This window comes from Plecotus auritus, assembly GCF_963455305.1.
Source record: "Plecotus auritus genome assembly, chromosome: 8".
NCBI classification, from domain to species: Eukaryota; Metazoa; Chordata; class Mammalia; order Chiroptera; family Vespertilionidae; genus Plecotus; species Plecotus auritus.
The window spans coordinates 130612095-130630071 of NC_137782.1; the positions used below are offsets into that span (position 1 = coordinate 130612095).

At 41.2% G+C, this 17977-nt stretch overlaps 1 protein-coding gene across 7 annotated transcripts in view; it reads right to left on the reverse strand.

The window, feature by feature from the left end:
- DYSF (dysferlin) overlaps positions 1–17977 on the reverse strand; it is a 208304-nt gene that overhangs the window by 19504 nt on the left and 170823 nt on the right. For all 7 annotated transcript variants that reach the window (XR_013961376.1, XM_080683296.1, XM_080683294.1 and 4 more), the window contains 4 exons: positions 11631–11729; positions 3862–3990; positions 3395–3550; positions 1777–1868 (listed from right to left, as the gene is read on the reverse strand). Coding sequence is in view for 6 of the 7 variants with exons in the window: in XM_080683296.1 (XP_080539422.1) it covers positions 1777–1868; positions 3395–3550; positions 3862–3990; positions 11631–11729 (476 nt within the window). In the remaining variant the exon portion in view is untranslated. The remainder of the gene's footprint in view (positions 1–1776; positions 1869–3394; positions 3551–3861; positions 3991–11630; positions 11730–17977) is intronic.

A 17977-nucleotide genomic window follows, 5' to 3' on the forward strand; every position in this document is an offset into this window, starting at 1 on the left:
GAGGCCACCAGCTGAAGGGACAAAGTATATGCCACATCCCAGGAGCTGCAGTGGGAGGACTCGGGCTCTCTGGAAAGCACCCACCAGAAAATAAATCAGCTTTAAACATCTAACACCCAGAGGGCACCAGGAAGCCAGGACAGTGAGATGGGCCCTCTGCTCTGATACTTCCCCGAGTCCTGGCCCTGCAGGAATCAGGAACCTCAGTGCTAGCCAGAGGGGGAGGAAGAGATGCCAGGCAGAGAGGCAAGCCACACACATCCCCATGCTGTACACAGCTGTACCCAAGGTAGACCAGCTGGGAGAGGGGCACCACTCCCCTCCAGCCATCCAGGGTGTTTATAATTACACATGAATGGGCACTCTAGTTACCAACTTGAGACTGTGGGCTTATGACAAAATGCATTGTCTAAACATGAGCAGCAAGTTGCCTGATTGCCTGCCTGTCACAGTTTCCACTCAGGGAATGAGGAAGGCAACCCACAGAATAAATGTTTACAGGACACCAGCAGACAAAAACAAATGTGCTTTGATTATATCTCTTGAGTCGTGCTTGTTCGACACATGGGTTATAGAGAGAGAGACTTTCTGCTGTGACCTGAGGGAGGCTTGAAACCCCAGGCAGACCAGCCTGGCCGTGCAGTGGGGAAGGTGGTGAAATGAAGTGGGAGGGGTGTGTTTCTACACTTACTCCCCCACCTGGGCCTGGTCCCAACCTCCAGCCCACCCCACCTCCACATGGTAAACAGGCCTGATCTGCCGATCTGCCGCCCATGAGCCTGTGCCCCCATGCTGGCCACTGGAGCTCACCAAGTAGAGCTCCCACCCCATCTTCTCTGCAGCCCTTCCTCCAATCCCAGCTGGTGATGGCTCATCACTGCCAAAGACTGTTTCACCTTCAAAAATGGCACTTCCCCAGGCTCATTGGGTCCCTGCTGTTGGGCTGAGTGACCACAGCTAACTTGGTAGCTACCAGTTTGTAAATCCAATGTGTCACTTAACAATATCTGAACACCCCGCCATCTCCTACAAGGGCTAGAGAAATAGCTGCCGACCGCCCTCTGTGACTCTCCTTTCTTAGGCCTAAATAAGCTCACATCCAAAGAGCAAGCACATCAGGATGTCTGGGAGCTGCTCCCATGCAATGGGACTGATCTTTCCTTTCCTTAGGTTTTAAGAAGCACCTTACTCTCTTGAGTTCACACCCTTCCTCTATCTAACCACTACAAAGGTGCAGCCAAGAGGGTAATCACTAAAGGCAATGAGGAATCCTGGATTAGGGGGAAACTGTCAAATCCTAATAAAGTCTAGAGTTTAGTAAGTAGTAATGCACCAGTATCAATTAACTAGTTTTGACAAATATACCATGGTTTGGTAAGATGTCAATAGTGGGGGAAAATGAGTGAAGGGTATACAGAAATTGTACTATCTTTGTAACTTTTCTATAAATCTAAAATTAGTCCAATAGAAAAGTTAATCTAAAAAAAAAGAGAGAGAGAGACTAACTAGCAAATGCATGCTTTGGATTTTTATTTAGATTTCTGATCTTTGAGGTAATTGTTTATGGCTTTAACTAGGAGTTTCTGCCAGGACTCAAGCCTTTAGTGCACAATGAGGAACTAGCTGAGGTTACCCCCCTAGACAGCCAAGACTTAGGGAATACAGCTCTGCTCCAGGAATCAGGGACTTCCCAAAGGCAGCCACGTCTCCCCCAAAGGGCTGTGGGTTATCCAGACTGGCACCTCCACCCCAAGACCCAGGCTGCCCCCAACTTACTTCCCAAACACAGGCTCCAGAGTACAGGGGATGTAGTTATCCTGGTCACTCACCGATTTCTTCCCTATGGAAATCTTGACGTAAGGATCACACTGAAGGAGGAGACAGAAAGATTTTAGTGAAATCACTTCCCCAGCATATCTTTGAGGCCTCTTCAGCCCTCTGCCTCCTGATGGGACTAGGTGGCCAGCCATCAAGGAGTTATCATCCTGTCATCCTGCCAGACCAGGGACCTGCATGCCATACCACTTGGCCCTGAGGTAGGATTCTAGCCACAGTCCAGCAGTGGACATGGGGTACCTGAGTCCTCCATACCCGAACCCACTTCCCCATTGGCAGAGGGTGGGTGTGGGTCAGGCCGATATCCTCAGAAGCATACCAGTTTGTATGACATAGGTGATTGGGCCAAGCTGGGGTCCTCTCTGTGACCTCTGCTTCAGCAGATGGAAAAGGAGAGAAATGGCCAGACTTTGTCAGCCAAACCCAGCCCCAGTGGCCTTCCCTGAATGCTTCCTATGAGCAACAGAATTCCCTCCACTAGCTGCCAGGAGCAGGGGCCGGAGAGTGCTCACAGTCATTCTTGGCATCAAGAAGTCTTGAAACACATGAGCTGGTCATTGGTCAAAACCACATCTTTGAGGCCCCTGGTAGTGCCTAGTGCTGGATGGCTCCAGCAGCCATGACTTCTCACCTTGAAAACCTGAGCTCCAAGGGTAGGACACTAGGCCTTTACCCACAACTTCAAGGACACATGCTAGGCCTACATCTAAGGGGTCAGGAGAGGACCCTAGCCTCATACATCTGAACTCCAATCGCCCCCACGCCTGCCTCTCCTCTTCCCTCTTTCTCTCTCTTTCCAACTTAACTCTGCCTCTCCCCTACCACCTCTCCATAACTCCAGACTCCTGCCCTCCTTCAAGTTCCCCTCTTTCACTCAGGGCCAGGACTAGAGAGAGGTGATGAGGTACTTGCCTCAGGCATAAAATTGAAAGGAGGGCCAAAAAAACTCAGTCATCAAGATAAGCAATATTTTAATGAAATACTTAAAAAATTAAAATCAATGCCAACAGTCCATGATCAACAAAATATCAAAAGTTTAAATAAATACAGGATCAGTATTACTGATTTTTCTTTTAGCCCCAGGGTCCATCATGGCACAGCAGAACTGCTGGTCCTGCACCACTTATCTTCTCTCCCCCACCATCGAAAGTCTACCAAGACAAGTCCCAGCCTACACCTTCAAGGTTGCCTCTCCTTATGCCTTATCCTTGTGCAAATGTACTCTAAAAAGTCTTCTGGAGAACTTCTGCAGAGGTTATTGATGCCTCCTAAAATACTATTTTCTCCTCCCTCCCAGCCTATCAAAACTCCATCAATCCTTAAGAATCCTATTCTTTCAGGAAGCCTTCCTCATTATTCCAATGTCTTGTACTGACTTAGGTCTTTTCTGAACTCCTAGGGCACTTGGCCCTTGATAGAACTCCAGCCAGCCACATCTCAGTTTTTGTATATTTGTCTGGACTCCCACGGTTGCTGTGAACTTCCTAGGGCAGAGGTGTATCCAGATTTTGTAGCCCTCTGTACCTCCGAGTGCAGGTGAGAGCTCTAGAAATGTTACCTTCCCATTGGGGTCCTTGGGCTGCAGGCCAAATGCCTGGATAATATAGATGCGGACCAGACACTCCTGGGGTCCCTGGGCAGCCAGCTGGTGGAACTGTCTTGGGGGTATGGGGACAGATGGGTCTTCTGGGAGGGGATAAATTTTGAAAAGGCCCTAAAAAGAAGGAGGAGTCAGCTTTTATTTTTATCATCATTGTCACCAACACAATCCCCATTATGATCATGACTTTCATCTCTACCAGAGTCATCATCACTGAGATCAACCAAGCCCAATGCCTTCCCATCACCACCATCAGATTCCGCATCAGCAGCACCACCATCACTGTCACCATCTCCATCACCCACATGGTCACCAACATTAGCACTACAGTAGTATGGATATTACTACAGTACTGTCCCCTTCACTGACTGCTGCCCCTCCAGTGTTAGGTCTCCCTGGCTACAAACATGTCCTCAAGGCCTTACCTTAAATTCCCCAATGACAGATGGGTCCTCCATTTCCTCCTGAGTCTTGCCCCGGTAGAGCTTGAAGGTGTTACAAAAGTCAGACAGGCCCTCAAAGGCCTCCACATTCTCCAGTTGTGTGTCATAGACCTGCCACATGCGGGACAAGAGAATGGGACAGGAAAAGAGAGAAAGAAGAGGGATAGCAAAGGCAGAGGAAACATGACAGTGTTCAAGTGAAGGAAAGGAGAGAAGAGAGAAGAAAATGAGAGGGAAACACCACAAGCAAATTAAAGGAACATAGGCAAAGAGGAGAGAAGGTGGGAGAGGTGGAGATAAGAGATAGGGTCAAGGAGGAAGAGAGGCAGGAGAGGGAAAGAAGTACAAAGGCAGAGATAACAAAGATGCAAATAGTGGAGATTAAAAGGGGGGTGGTGCAGAAAAGGGAGTAAGAAGAAGACATTCATTTAGTGCCACTGGGGAACAGGGTTTTCTGGTTAATGCAGTATTCTAGGTATCTGAGAGTCATCTCATACACAGGTGGTGCATTTTTTCAAGAGAATAAGATTATAGTCAAACAAATGCATGAAAAGCTAACTGACATTATGTTTGAAGATCAAGACAGAACTTAGGAAAATTCACAGGTCAGCAAGTCAAGCCATAGTGCTCATTGTCCTGATGTCCAAATGGCAATGGGATCAAATACCGGGCCAAGTGGGCCTTTTGAGCACCACTTTAAATTTGTGAACTCAATTTATTTATTTCATTCCTCCCAAACAGCCAATGACTTTTATTTGTTAGGACAGTATTTTGGAATTGCTTAGATTTAAACAAAGCAGTGGTTTTCTGTTTTAGAACATAAAATATACCTAATAAATAGTGATATTCAACAACGTAGCAAACATGCTAAGTTGGTTATATCTGAAACTGACAAGATACTTCAGGTAAGTTCCTTTCTCATAATGTTAAATATTATTTCTCATTTAGGACTAGCTCAAGTTCTAGCTCTTCTAAGAAAGCAATTATGCAAGTGACATAGGTTCATTATTACAAATTATAAAATACAAGTAAATATAAAGAAAATATTATTATTGTCTTATATTCTGATTCCCAAAATATAACAACTCATTGTTTGGCTAACATTTGATATGCATCATTTTGAATATTTTCTTGCTCCATTTACACAGTTGATTCATTTCAATCAAAGGACCAGTCTTTTGATTCTTCAATCCTACCATTTTCTCTATTCTAGTTCCTTATTTCTGATTTTATTATTTTCTTCTTTCCATTGTTTTAAGGTTTTTTTTAAAATCTAACTTTATCACTTCAAGCTTTGTTTACTTTGCTCCCTCTATTCTGATAAGAAAAATACTCACTGCTCTGAAATCGTCTCTGCTTCTTACTGCCTTGGCACTGCCCCATTTGTTTTTGCTGTATAATGTTTTCATTTTCTTGGCATTCCGTAATCCTAGTTTTACTTTATTATTTAATCCAAGAGCCAGATGCTTCATTAGTTTTCATTCTTTCTTTTTAGTTTACATAAGTTTTTAAGGTTGCAAACTTCCTCTGAACACTGCTTTAGGTATAACCAGTAAATGCTAATGCGAAGCATTTTATCATTTCCCAGATATTCTGAAATTTTGGTTCATATTTTCTTTTTCACCAAAAATTGCTAAAAAAGTGGGGGGGGGGGACTTTAAAATTTTTTTCTAGACAGAAGTGCCTTTGGGGGCTTTTGATCTTGTTAGTAAGTTCAATTTTATGGTATGATAAAAAAAACATTATCAGTGGCATTGGCACTTTTTGGAATTTATTAAGGTTTTCTTCGTGGCCTATTACATGGTCAATTTTTATAACTGTGCAGTCTCTACTTTCAGGCTGCAGGGTTTAATCAAGTTAATAATTATGGTGGTTTTTTATATCCTCTCACATTTTTGTCCCCTTAACCTGACATGAACTGAGAGAATAGAATTAAATCTCCCCCTACCTACCAGGGTGTTTCCATTTCTTCTTGTATCTTCACAACAGAAATTGTGTAAATATTGATATATTATTTAGCACATAGATACTCTCAAAACTATCATCTCTTAGGATTGACCCATTTAACGTTATTAGGTGCCATTCTTTGCCTCATTTACTTTGGGGACTTGAATGCACTTTCATCTAATGTGAAGATTGAAGATTGTGACTTCTGCTTTCTTTTTGTTTGCATTTGCCAGGCACACATTTTCCCCATTTTTTTGTTTTCAGCCTTAATGAATGTTTTTATTTTAGAGTTAGGTTTTGTTCTGAGATCTGATTTCAATTGTTATTAATAAGTGATTGATATGGCATATGATAAGTTTAGTCTGCTTTTACACTTATATTTATATAGTTATATATTTATAGTTTTCTAGATTCAGCGATTATTTTTTAATCCTCACCCAAGAATATTTTTCCATTGATTTTTAGAGAGAGTGGAAGAGAGAAGGAAAGACAGAGAGAAATATTGATGTGAGAGAAGAACATCGATTGGTTGCCTCCTGAACGCACCCCAACCAGGGCAGGGGCCAGGGAGGAGTCTACAACCGAGGTATATGCCCTTGACCAAAATTGAACCCTGGACCCTTCAGTCCTCAGGCCAATGCTCTATCCACTGAGCCAAACCAGCTAGGACAGATTCATTGATTTTTGTTTAATCTTTGCCTACATCGTCTGGGGTGTGTGTATGTGTGTTAGTGTGCGTGTGTGTGATTCTTCTATCTAGGATGACTTGGATTTATATTCTCATTTATGTAATAAAAGCCTGAGCAACCATTATGGCAGAACAACCAGAACAACCTGTCACTATGATGCGCACTGACCACTAGGGGGCAGACGCTCAATGCAGGAGCTGCCCCCTGGTGGTCACTGCACTCCCACAGGGAGAGCGTCGCTCAGCCAGAAGCTGGACTCATGGCTGGCGAGTGCAGCAGTGGTGGCAGCGCTAAGGAAGGAGCAGAGAGCCGAGCAGTAAGGAGCAGTGAGCAGGCAGGCAATAAGGAGCAAGGGGTCCTGAACTGCGAGAGGACAGGAACCCCCCCCCCCCCCCAGTGCACAAATTTCGTGCACCAGGCCTCTACTATTATTATAAATTTATATACAGTAATAATACTCTTATTCATCTTTGTCTTTAGAGACAATATTTATAAATTACCTACTACAACAATAATAAATTAATTAAGTTGCATCTCCTGTTCTCTCCATCACCCAATATAAAGCAATATTTTCTTCCTTAATATTTACTCCTGTACTGTTTGTTTATAATTTGCCAATTTTAAATAATATCTGTCAACACTATTTGTTCTATAATATGGGAATCATTGTCTTACTTTGTATCACATCACCTTTTTTTCTTCTCCATCTAATTTTTGTCAGTTTTATCATTTCTACATTTTCAGTATATATATTAATATTCCTTCCTATTACCCTAACCCTTCCATTTATTTTGATTTTAGGTCTAGGGTAAAATGTGATCACAACTAGTCCTTTTGTTGTCGTTTTCCCAGTTATCTCCTAGTTGATTAAAGTTCATTCCCCAGAAGTTCTTCAGGATGAGCTCATGGGAATCATATTACCTGTTCCTGAATATGCATGCCTTTGTGTTCATAGCCTTTGTGCTAAAAGGCAACAGGGCTGAATACACATCCTCAGTCACCCTTTCTTTCCTCGATGATCAATGGATGGTGCTTTATTATCCTTGGGTATTAAATGTTGTTGTGGATAAATTAAAGCCACCTTTATTTATTTCTTATTTTAAATGACAATATTTTTGAAAGAAAATGTGCATGACTACACCAAAACATTCTTTATCTCTAAAGTCCAATAACATATACTAGGATTTGTTTCAGGATTGATCAATCTGGGTCAATTTTTCCTTACACAAAGTGGACTTTCTAATATGTATAGTCAAGTATTCTTTTATCTCAGTGAAGTGTTACTAAACTGTTAAGTGTTTGTTTTATTTCATTTTTTTGTTTGTCTTCCTCTGAAGCTCCAATTATTCAAATGTTGGATCTCCTTTCCCTGACGTCTACTAGTATATGTCATTTTTTCTTTCTTTTTTATAACTCTTTCTTTATTTGCATTTCCTTGTGCTTACTTTCACAATTTCTGTCCTCTATGCCCCTTATCATGTTTCCAAGGTGGACATTAATGCCTTGGGCTTCTTCCAATTTCGTGTTTTCTTCTCTTCCTTTCCTGAATCCTATCAGCTCATATTTCATCTCTTCTTATCTCGATCCCTTGAGTTCTTTCATTTCTGCTTTGTATTCTGACTTCCCATTTCTAAGGAGTTTATAGCAAAATATGTCATCTTGTCTGCTCCTTGGCAAACTTTTTCTGGTGGGTACATATCTTCTTCTTTTTGTTAAGTTATGATTTAAATTTTCTCCTCCTTTTTTCATAGCATTTTAAAATTAATGCCGTGTTACTTCTTTTATTATTACTTGTCACTAAATGTGTTGGATTTTCCTATAGGAATTATTTCTTTTGTTCCACCACAGATTCAGACAGCTTCCTGCAAATACAACCCATCTGTGTGATTCTTGTGTCGCTCTACCTTCTCAGATTCTGTGAACCAAATAGGCTCTAAGAGGCTTTTGTAACCAGCCTGAGCCTGTCTTCCAAGTTCCCATATCCATTGTGGTGAACAAAGGATATAACTTTTATATTTTATGGTTAAACCTCAATTTCAGGAACTATATTTTTTAACTATTTGTTATGAAATTTCCAAGCACACACAACAGTAAAGAGGAGAGATAATAAGCCCCCATGTACTTATAATCTGCCTTAAATAGTTATCAGCATTCTTTTATTAGGGAGTCAGGGTTTCCTGAGATCTGCTACCACTATGACCTTTCATCATTTCCATGCATCTTCTCTTAATTTACTGCCGAGTGGCTTCTACCCAATCTCAGTTGCCTTTGGACAACCCTTGCATGTATTTTGGAGTCTGCAAATTTTATTTGTTTCCAACTTTTACTGAAAATGGAGTTTGTGGGTTTGAATGATTTCCAGAAGGAAAGGGGGAAAATGCTGACGTATGCAGCCATGTTCATACTGGAAGTTCCAATAAAATACTTTTTAAATTTCCAAGTGGTTGGTCTTTTTTGTTTAAACTTTTGTTATTAATTTCTCATCTTATTACATTTTAATCTGTCTTGTATGATTTCTGCTTTTGGTAACATATTACTAAACTAATATATGATCAAATTTTCTAAGTGTTCTCTGAGCATTAGGAAAAAATGTATTCTCTATTTTTTAATTATTTTTATTCTCTATTATAAAGCTACTTTTAATGTAGCTTAAAAACATTTACTTTGTTATTCACATCTTTTATTTCCTTATTTATTTCCTGCTTCATCTATCTATGGGAGAGGTACTTAAAATCCCCTCTGCAACTTTAATTTAGCTTATATATTCCTATCATTTTTGCTTTAAGTATTTCTAAGATTTCTTGTTCTATGCAAACATATTTGGGGGTTTCTTTCATTCAGATGTACATGATTTATTTATATAAAATACTCCATTTTGTTTCCTTTGCTTTTCACTTTAAATTCTATCCCTTTCTCTTTTGTTTGCACTGATCTTATTTTGTTTGCCAAAATATTTACTTTTCACCATTCTAAGTTTTACTGCTTTAGACATGTCTTTGAAAGATAGTAATGTCTTTGACTTCTGGTATATTCTAAGAATCCTTATCACTTAATAGTTATGTTTAATTTCTTTTTATTTATTAGGAAAATTAATATATTTTATTCTTTTTCTATTGTGTTTTCCTATGATTACTGGAATTTTTTTTTATGCTTTCTTGCTGTATCTTTTGTTCTCTATCTTTTGCTATTGAGACTATGAGTTGTTGTTTTCCCCCCATGCTAATGATTACCAAAATATATTTTTCTCTTTACTCACTGTGTACTCCATTCTCTCCATATTGCTGCAGGCTATTTTTCAGTCTCATGTTGGTGGTGGTGGTTTTCTTCTATTTACTTATCCTTAAAGGACCAGTGTTCTTTCACATCTGTTCCCCCTCCCTCCCCCACCCCCCAGTAACATGTTGAGTGCATAGTTTCAGAGAGCCCATTTTCTCTTGGATACTGTCAGAGATTTCAGAGAGGTCAAGCTGGAGGCCTGGTGCCAATTCAGCATCCGGCATCTGAGGGAGCAGCAAGGGGGGGCAACATAATGGGCCACCCTGGCAGGAGTTCTCTTGGTTTTTCTCATTTCTTGACAAGGCTACAGTGAAAACACGCCAGACCTAATGTGTCGAACCTTTTTCCTGGTACGCAAATGATTCTGTCTCTTTGCCCAACCTCACATACCCAACTACCAAGTCAATGAAGAGCTTGCTGCCTGAAGCCTCATCTCTGTGCATCCAGGTCTCCAGACACAATTCGCCCATAAGCCTCACAGGGGTCCTCAAACTGCAACCTGCGGGCCACACGCGGCCCGCCGAGGACATTTATCCGGCCCGCCGGGTGCCGCTGCCTGTCCTGCTTAGCAGCCGACTTGTTCCGGGCCCACAGTGCATATAGGAATTTGTTCATAGTTTTTTTTTTTAAACTATAGTCTGGCCCTCCAACAGTCTGAGGGACAGTGAACTGGCCCCCTGTTTAAAAAGTTTGAGGACCCCTGTAACATATCAGACAATTCTTGACACCTAATGAAATCGCCCTCCAGAGTACACACCAAAGGCTTTCAACCAGCAGTTACCTGGACGCCCCAGCCACCCACCCTGCCAACTAGCCTCAAATCCCAGTCATCAAGACCCTTTAGGGTGCTCCGTGGGCCTCTCCCTTGTTTCTGACAACCTTTGCAGTCCTTCTATAAATACGGCAACCAGATATATCAAGTGGAAATATAGGACACCCAGTTCAATTTGTATTTCAAATAAATAAAAAATAATTCTAGATAAGAATGTATCATGAAACATTCAAAGCATGCTTACGTTTACCTGAAATTCAAGTGTAACTGGTTATTCTGAACTGTATCTGGCAACCCTCTCCAGGACACTACACAACTCCTTTGGGATGTGAGTTTGAATCACCTCTGGTTATCTTTTTCAAAAGTAGCCTATTTTTTTAAAATGTAATTGTATTTGTGGAATTTCCTCAAAATAGCAGAATTTCTCTGACTCATCCTTGGCTGTTTGTTTGTTTGTTTGGGTGGGCTTCTTTTCTTCTTTCCACAGAAAGAGAGTTTACCATATTTTTATATTTACTGGGTAATTTCTGTCCCAATTGTAGGTGTAGGGTAATCACAGCAACAGTCTTAAGCTGACTTTCCTTTTTCCTTTGACACACAATTTTATCATAAAAAAGTTCAAATATCTTCAATAGCTACAGAATAGTATAACAAATCCTTAAGTACCCATCTCTAAGCTTTAACAATTTTCAACACTTTGCAATTTCAATAATTTTTAATACTTTGAAAATCTATCAGAGGGCCACCCATACCATCCATCTTTCCCCTTACTATTATTTTTTTGAGCATCTTAAATCTCAGGCATCGTTTCACCCATAAATACTTCAGTACTTTCTAGCATTCTTCCAAAAATGCTTTCTGGGTTATCCCAGCCCACGTTGACTTCTTGCTCTAAATCTGTAGGTGACCTTTCTTACCTCAATTAGTTCATCCGGATTCTTCAGCCTTCAGGTACCAAATGAGGAGACAAACATAAATATACATATATTCTCTTTTGGTTGTGTCTCCCGTGCCCATCACATGTGCCCAGGGCTAACAGACAGAAGAGAACATTAGAGAGGCCTCACCTTTAGAGTGTCAAAGTCCTTCTCCAAGTAGGAGCCACACTTTTCCCTCTCCCCAATCGAGGCATAGAATTTGCTCCACCAATCGATGAACTCCTCCTCCTGAGCAGGTAGAAAGACACCCATCATTTCAGAAACAGAACTTGCCTTCTGGACTGAACAACTAGCAAGACCTACAGGTTGGCCTGGACTTCAAAGCACCCCTGTTGGGGTGAGTTTAGGGGAGCAGAGAGCTGGAACTTCCTGACTCTCCAGGGGCCAAGACTGCACAGACTGAAAAAAAAAGGTTTAAATACCTGGTTGGTGCATTAAGAGGCAGAAGCTCTAGCCTGGGCCCTGTCCCCCATTCATTGTGTGGATCTGTTAAGCTTTCAGGTCTCCCTTTTCCTTTCTGGGAAGAGGGCATAAATCACCTGAGGCTAAAATGTGACGGTTACATAGGGTAACTCTTTGGGGAAAATGTCAATAATGTCTTATTTATAAATATAATGCAGTAGACCCAGGATAACTCAGACCCCCAAAGAGCTATCCTGCACCCACCCCCACCCCAGCAAAAAAAAAAAAAGCATCAAATACCAGAACTCAGCCTCCCCAAGGTCAAATCAAGGTCGAATCCTTGAAAATCAACAAATATTATTTGCCCATTATTCAAAAAACATTATGCTACATGAGAGAAATTTGGTGAGAAGAAAGGAAGGTTGTGACAACCCAATCTCTGCCCTGTCCTTCCTCCAGGTACTCACACTTGTAGGGAAAGGTAAACAAGCCTGTTATATATGGTACACACAGGTCTCCTGCACATGCTGTGCCTACACGACCGTTTAGCTCTTGTGTCTAGAACATACCTCCAGCTGCGTCCTGTCTATATGTGTGTGTGTTGTCACTCAATGAGTCAGCAAACTTCCTGAAGGTGGGATGGTCACGCTTCCCCAGGCCTCCCCACAAAATCTCCAGGGGCCGGGTACATGGTCTGTGCCTGTGAGTACCATTAAAGCTCACTGGTTCAGTGGGAAGGGCCAAGGACAAGGTGTAAGGATAGCCCATCTGGGACTTACTTTCCTCCTCCATATGAGGGGGTGAGTCAGGAGATCTCCCAGGACCCCCCTCTGATTCTATAAAACGAACTGAATGTCTACCATCGAGTGTCTGGAAGTGTTATTGGCTCCCTTTAAACCAATGCTCAGTCCTTTGAGTTCTGGCATATTAAGGGTGAGCACAAGCTGAAGAAAGGCTGCAGGAACCTGAATGGGCACTATGGGGAAAGGGTGGAATGAGGTTCTCAGCATCTGACTCATCCTCAAAGTATAGCCCTAACACCCTCTGTGTGGCCAGAATGCAGTTCTCAGATACACAGCACAGAGAGCGGGTGTCAGAGCGAGGATGGGTCTGCAGGGAGCCACTATTTGAACAACTCACCAGGAGGAGCTTCTGTAGCCAGAAGAGAGGAAAAGAAAGTCAGATGTGTTAAGACATAAGGTAGCAGAGCTTTCTCACTTGTAACAACTCTTGAAAAAGCTGGCATAGGGCAAGACAGACCTTAGCCCTGATGTTTTAAGTTCAATTTAAAGAAAAAGATACTATGGATATATAAACATAGACAGACATACATGTCAAACTCAAACAATCACCAACACCCGGAACACTATATTTATACAGATATGCCCAAGGGATATATATGCTAAAATGTACATATACAACCCCCGCCTAAATACACACATGTACACATATGAAATGGTTAGAATGGAATTTCATTTAGCTTTTTTATTCCTCCTCAGTATTTATTTTCTTCTCCAGCCCAGATACTTAATACTTAAAGATTTGGGTGGATGACTCAGGCTCAGAGTCAGGCATAAATAGGCAACAACCAGTGTGTTTTGTACGAAGAAATGACATTAACACAGTAGTTACAGAAAAGTTACTGCACTTTCCTCAGTCTTGAAAAATCAAGTAAATTTTTGAAAAGAATATGGAGACGGAGAATATGAATGATAACATGAACAGTATCAATTAAATAGACAAACATTATGTAATCTAAACACAGAAAATATACCTTCTTGTCCAGCATCGTTGGAGCTCTTAGAAAAATTAAAAGCCACAAAGCAAATTTCAATAAAGTCCAAACATGAACCATTATCAATCACACTCTCTAACCATAATGCAATAAAACTGGAAACTAATGAGAAATTTAAAAATTAAAAATCCCAAACTATATAAATTTAAAGGCATACTCTTAAAACCCTTCTAAGTCAGAGAGAAAACCACAACTAAAATCAGATACATAGAAAATATCAACAGTGAGAGGACTATGTTCCCAAATTTATGAATGGTAGCCAAGTATGAACTCAAAGGAAAATTCAGTCTTAAATGTTTTCGCTTTTATACAGAAAGAATGAAAATAAATAATCTGATAACTCAAGAAAGTAGAAAGAGAAAAGTAGGAAGACCAAAAATTGAAAATGACAAGTAGAAATTAATATAGTAGAAAGAAAAAGGATATTACAATTAATAATTAAACCCCAGAGAAAACTTTTAAAAGATCAATAAAATAAGCATTTATCAAGTCTAGTATTAAAAAATGGGTATACCATTAGAAATCAGGAAGACAAAATAAAAGGAAATTTGAGGAGAATAGAAACATTAAGAGGTTTACCATATCTAAATCAATGAAAAAACCTTGGAAAATCTAGATGAAGTGGATATTTTCTAGAAAAATATAAATTGCCAAAATTGATTCAAAAGTAATAGAAAACGAAGAAATCAGTAACCCTGAAGGTGAAAGAGATCTCAAAGAACTACTTAAAAACACACACACACACACACACACACACCAAGCCAAGATGGTTTCTTTGGGGGGAAATCCTATCAGTCTTAATAAATCATTCTTTGTTCCATAGCATAGAAACAATGTGAAGTTTCCCCATTCATTTTTTTTGGGGGGGTGGGGGGAGAGAGAGAGAGAGAGAGAGAGAGAGAGAGAGAGAGAGAGAGAGAGAGAGAGAGAGAGAGATCCTATTCCTGAATGAAGATGTAAAGATCTTAAATAAAATACTAACGAAGAGATTACTGCAGTAACTCTGACATGGTCAAGTTGAACTATTCCAGGATGTAGGAGTGCCTCAATATCACTGAGTAAGGAGAGAAAACCCACCTGATCATCTATAACAGAAATCTGGCAAATGTGGCCCACTGGCCCGCCATCTGGTTTTATAATTCAAATATTACCTATGGCTGCTTTTCAGCTACAAGGCAGAGTTGAGTAGCTGTGACAGACACTTTATTCCCCAAGCTTAAAATATTTACTATCTGTCCATTTAAGAAAAAGTTTGTCAACCCCTAATTCATAACATGCAAAAAAGAAGCAGGGGTGATAAAATGTTTCAGTTATTCCTAAATGAAAAAACTCTCAGTGAATTAAGAATTAAAGGAAGTTTTCTTAGCATAAGAATATCTTAAAGGAATAGCCAGCATTGTGCTTAGTAGCATCAGGCAATCGCTCGGGCCTCATAATCAATCTAGTAGCTGTATTTGATATAGGCAGTCACTCCTCTGTCCTTGAATTATCCATCCCCCCACCCCTTGCCTTGGAGAGCACAGTGATCCTCCCATCTCATTGGCCATGCCTTCAAAGTCTTTGCTAATTCCTCCTTGTCACTCACCCTCTGATCATCTGAGTGTCTCGGTGCTCCTCCCTGATCAGACCTCTAGTCCTCCCCATCCACTTTCACTCCCTTGGGGTTCTCCTCGGGTCTTACATCTTCAAATAACACACACATTGATGAACCCCATGTTGAGCTCTCTCCAGCCTGGATGACACCTCTGAACTCCAGCTGCCTATTTCACATATATATCCTACAGTAGGTATCCCACTGGACATCCACTAAATTTCTCAAATGCACCATGTCCAGAATCCAATTTCTGATCATTCCCCACCCACCTGCTCCTTCCACAGTCTTCCTCGTGTAAACAGATGCCAACTTCTTCCTTCCAGATGCTCAAGCCAAAAACAAAGCAGTCACCTTGGACTCCTGTTCCTCATGCTCCACATTCAATCCATCAGCAAATTCTCCTGACGTCATCTTCAGTACATATTCAGAATCAGACCACTTGTCCCCTAGTTCCCCATCATCTGGATTACTGCATCCGTCTTCTAACTGGCCTCCTTGCTTTTACCTTAGCTGCAAGATCTATCTCAACACAATAGCCACACACATTGGAATATGTCACCTCTCTGTAGAAATCCCTCCAATTATTTGCCAACTCCCTCGGAATAAAGTTAAAGCCGTTACAACAAGTCCATCATGGTGAGACTTTCACTCCTCCCTGATCTCATGTCCTCCCACTTTCTTCCTTTCTCACGCTGCTCCATCCACAGTGGCCTTCCTTGTCCTTCAAAATTACAGCACCTGCATGCTCTTCCCATGGCAGGAAGTCTATTCCCCTGATAGATCCATAAGTGCCCTCTTCACCTCCTCCAAGTCTTGACTTAATTGTAATCTATTTTACCCTCCTACTCACCATATTTTAAATCACAACTCCCTCCCAGCAAGGGTTATTCCCCTTTCCTTGCTTTTTCTCCTCACCAATCAACATCATGTGACATTGCATATATTTTACTTAGGTTTTTGTTTATTGTGTCTCCTTCCCCATAGGGCAGAGATTTTTATCTTTTTAACACTATGTCCCCAGGACTTAGAACACTGCCTGGCACATATCTGAAGTTCAGTAAATAGTTGGTGGATATATGAATGCCTAATTAGCAGGAGAATGAGTGATCCTTGGCTTTTAGATTTCCAAAAGCAGATGACATGCCATTAAAATAATAGGTTTAAAAGGATGTTTGGTCCAGCCAGTTTTCCCACCAGAAACAGGAGAGATGAAAATATAGACGAGGGGAAAAGAAGCAAGAACTAGAGATTTGCGATGGTTTCTGATAAGGCACCCCCATACCCTGCCCCTCTAGGTTAGCCCAAAGCTATATATGGAAAATATTCCTCCATAAATTTGGGGATCTAGTAAATAGCAGCCACCAAGAAGTTGCCAGAGGAATTAGGGCATGGAGCATTTGGCAGAAGATGGCTGCCTTTGTCATTTCCTGTGGATCCCAGAGTTCATGAAAGAGCTGCCAAACTGTACCATACTCTCCAGAAGGGCTTGAAAGTGAGGTAAGAGAGAGAGAAAACAAGGGAACCTGAAAAGGTCTTATGGCCAATATGACAAGACTGTGTGGTCTATGTGCTCAGAAATCAGTGGAAATCAGATAGATCCAGAGAGGACACATGCTGGTGACCAGGAATCCTTCCCTGTGGAAGTCATGACATAATGGAAGCCCAATACAGAATTTAGCTGCCCCCCGAGGAGAGGACAAGGAGTAAAAGCCCAAAACTGACTAAGATAAAATCTTCACTGTTGAAGAATACCAGGACTTTTCTGCCATTGGGAAAAATGTGAACTCAACAGAGATATTAAATTGAATTATAAAAAAATAAGGTTTTAGCACACTCACAGGTGTGACTTGAAAATATCATTCTACCCTAGCTGGTTTGGTTCATTTGATAGAGCACTGACCTGCAGATTGAAGGGTCCTGGGTTCGATTCCAATCAAGGGCACATGCTGGGGTTGGGGACTCAATCTCCAGTAGGGGACATGTAGGAGGTAGCCGATCAATGATTCTCTCTCATCATTGATGTTTCCATCTCTCTCTCCCTCTCCCTTCCTCTCTGAAATCAATAAAAATATATTTTTTAAAAATACCATTCCTGCCCTGGCTGATTTTGCTAGGTGGTTAGAGCATCAGCCCAAGCACTGGGAGGGTCGAAGGTTCAATTCCAGGTCAAGGGCACATACCTCAGGTGCAGGTTTATTCCCCAATTCGGTCGGGGCCCATGCAGGAGGCAACCAATCAATGTGCCTCTCTCACATCTCTCTCTCTCTCTCTCTCTCTCTCTCTCTATCTCTCTCTCTCTCTCTCTCTCTCTTTCTCTCTCTCTCTCTCTCCTTCTCCCTCTCCTCCCTCCCTTCCACTCTATCTAAAAACAACAGAAAAATATCCTTGGGTGAGGATTTTAAAAATGTAAAAAAAAAAAAAAAGAAAAGAAACAATATTTCTGCTTATTTCACTAATCTGCCTTCCAATGAAATTATCTCAAGCCTGCTTCTTCCTGCTCTTTCTCAGGAAGTCCAAGAATAAGTTAGCTTAGCCATAACAATGAGCCCCATGGAAAGAGGACAGCCCTTCCAGGTCTTAACCCAGGTGTGCCAAAGCCAACCAACCCTCTGATGTTACTGTAATCCCATAACCCAAAACTCCAAAAGGGTTAGATGTTTTCTCATTCCAAGTGTGTTCATGACC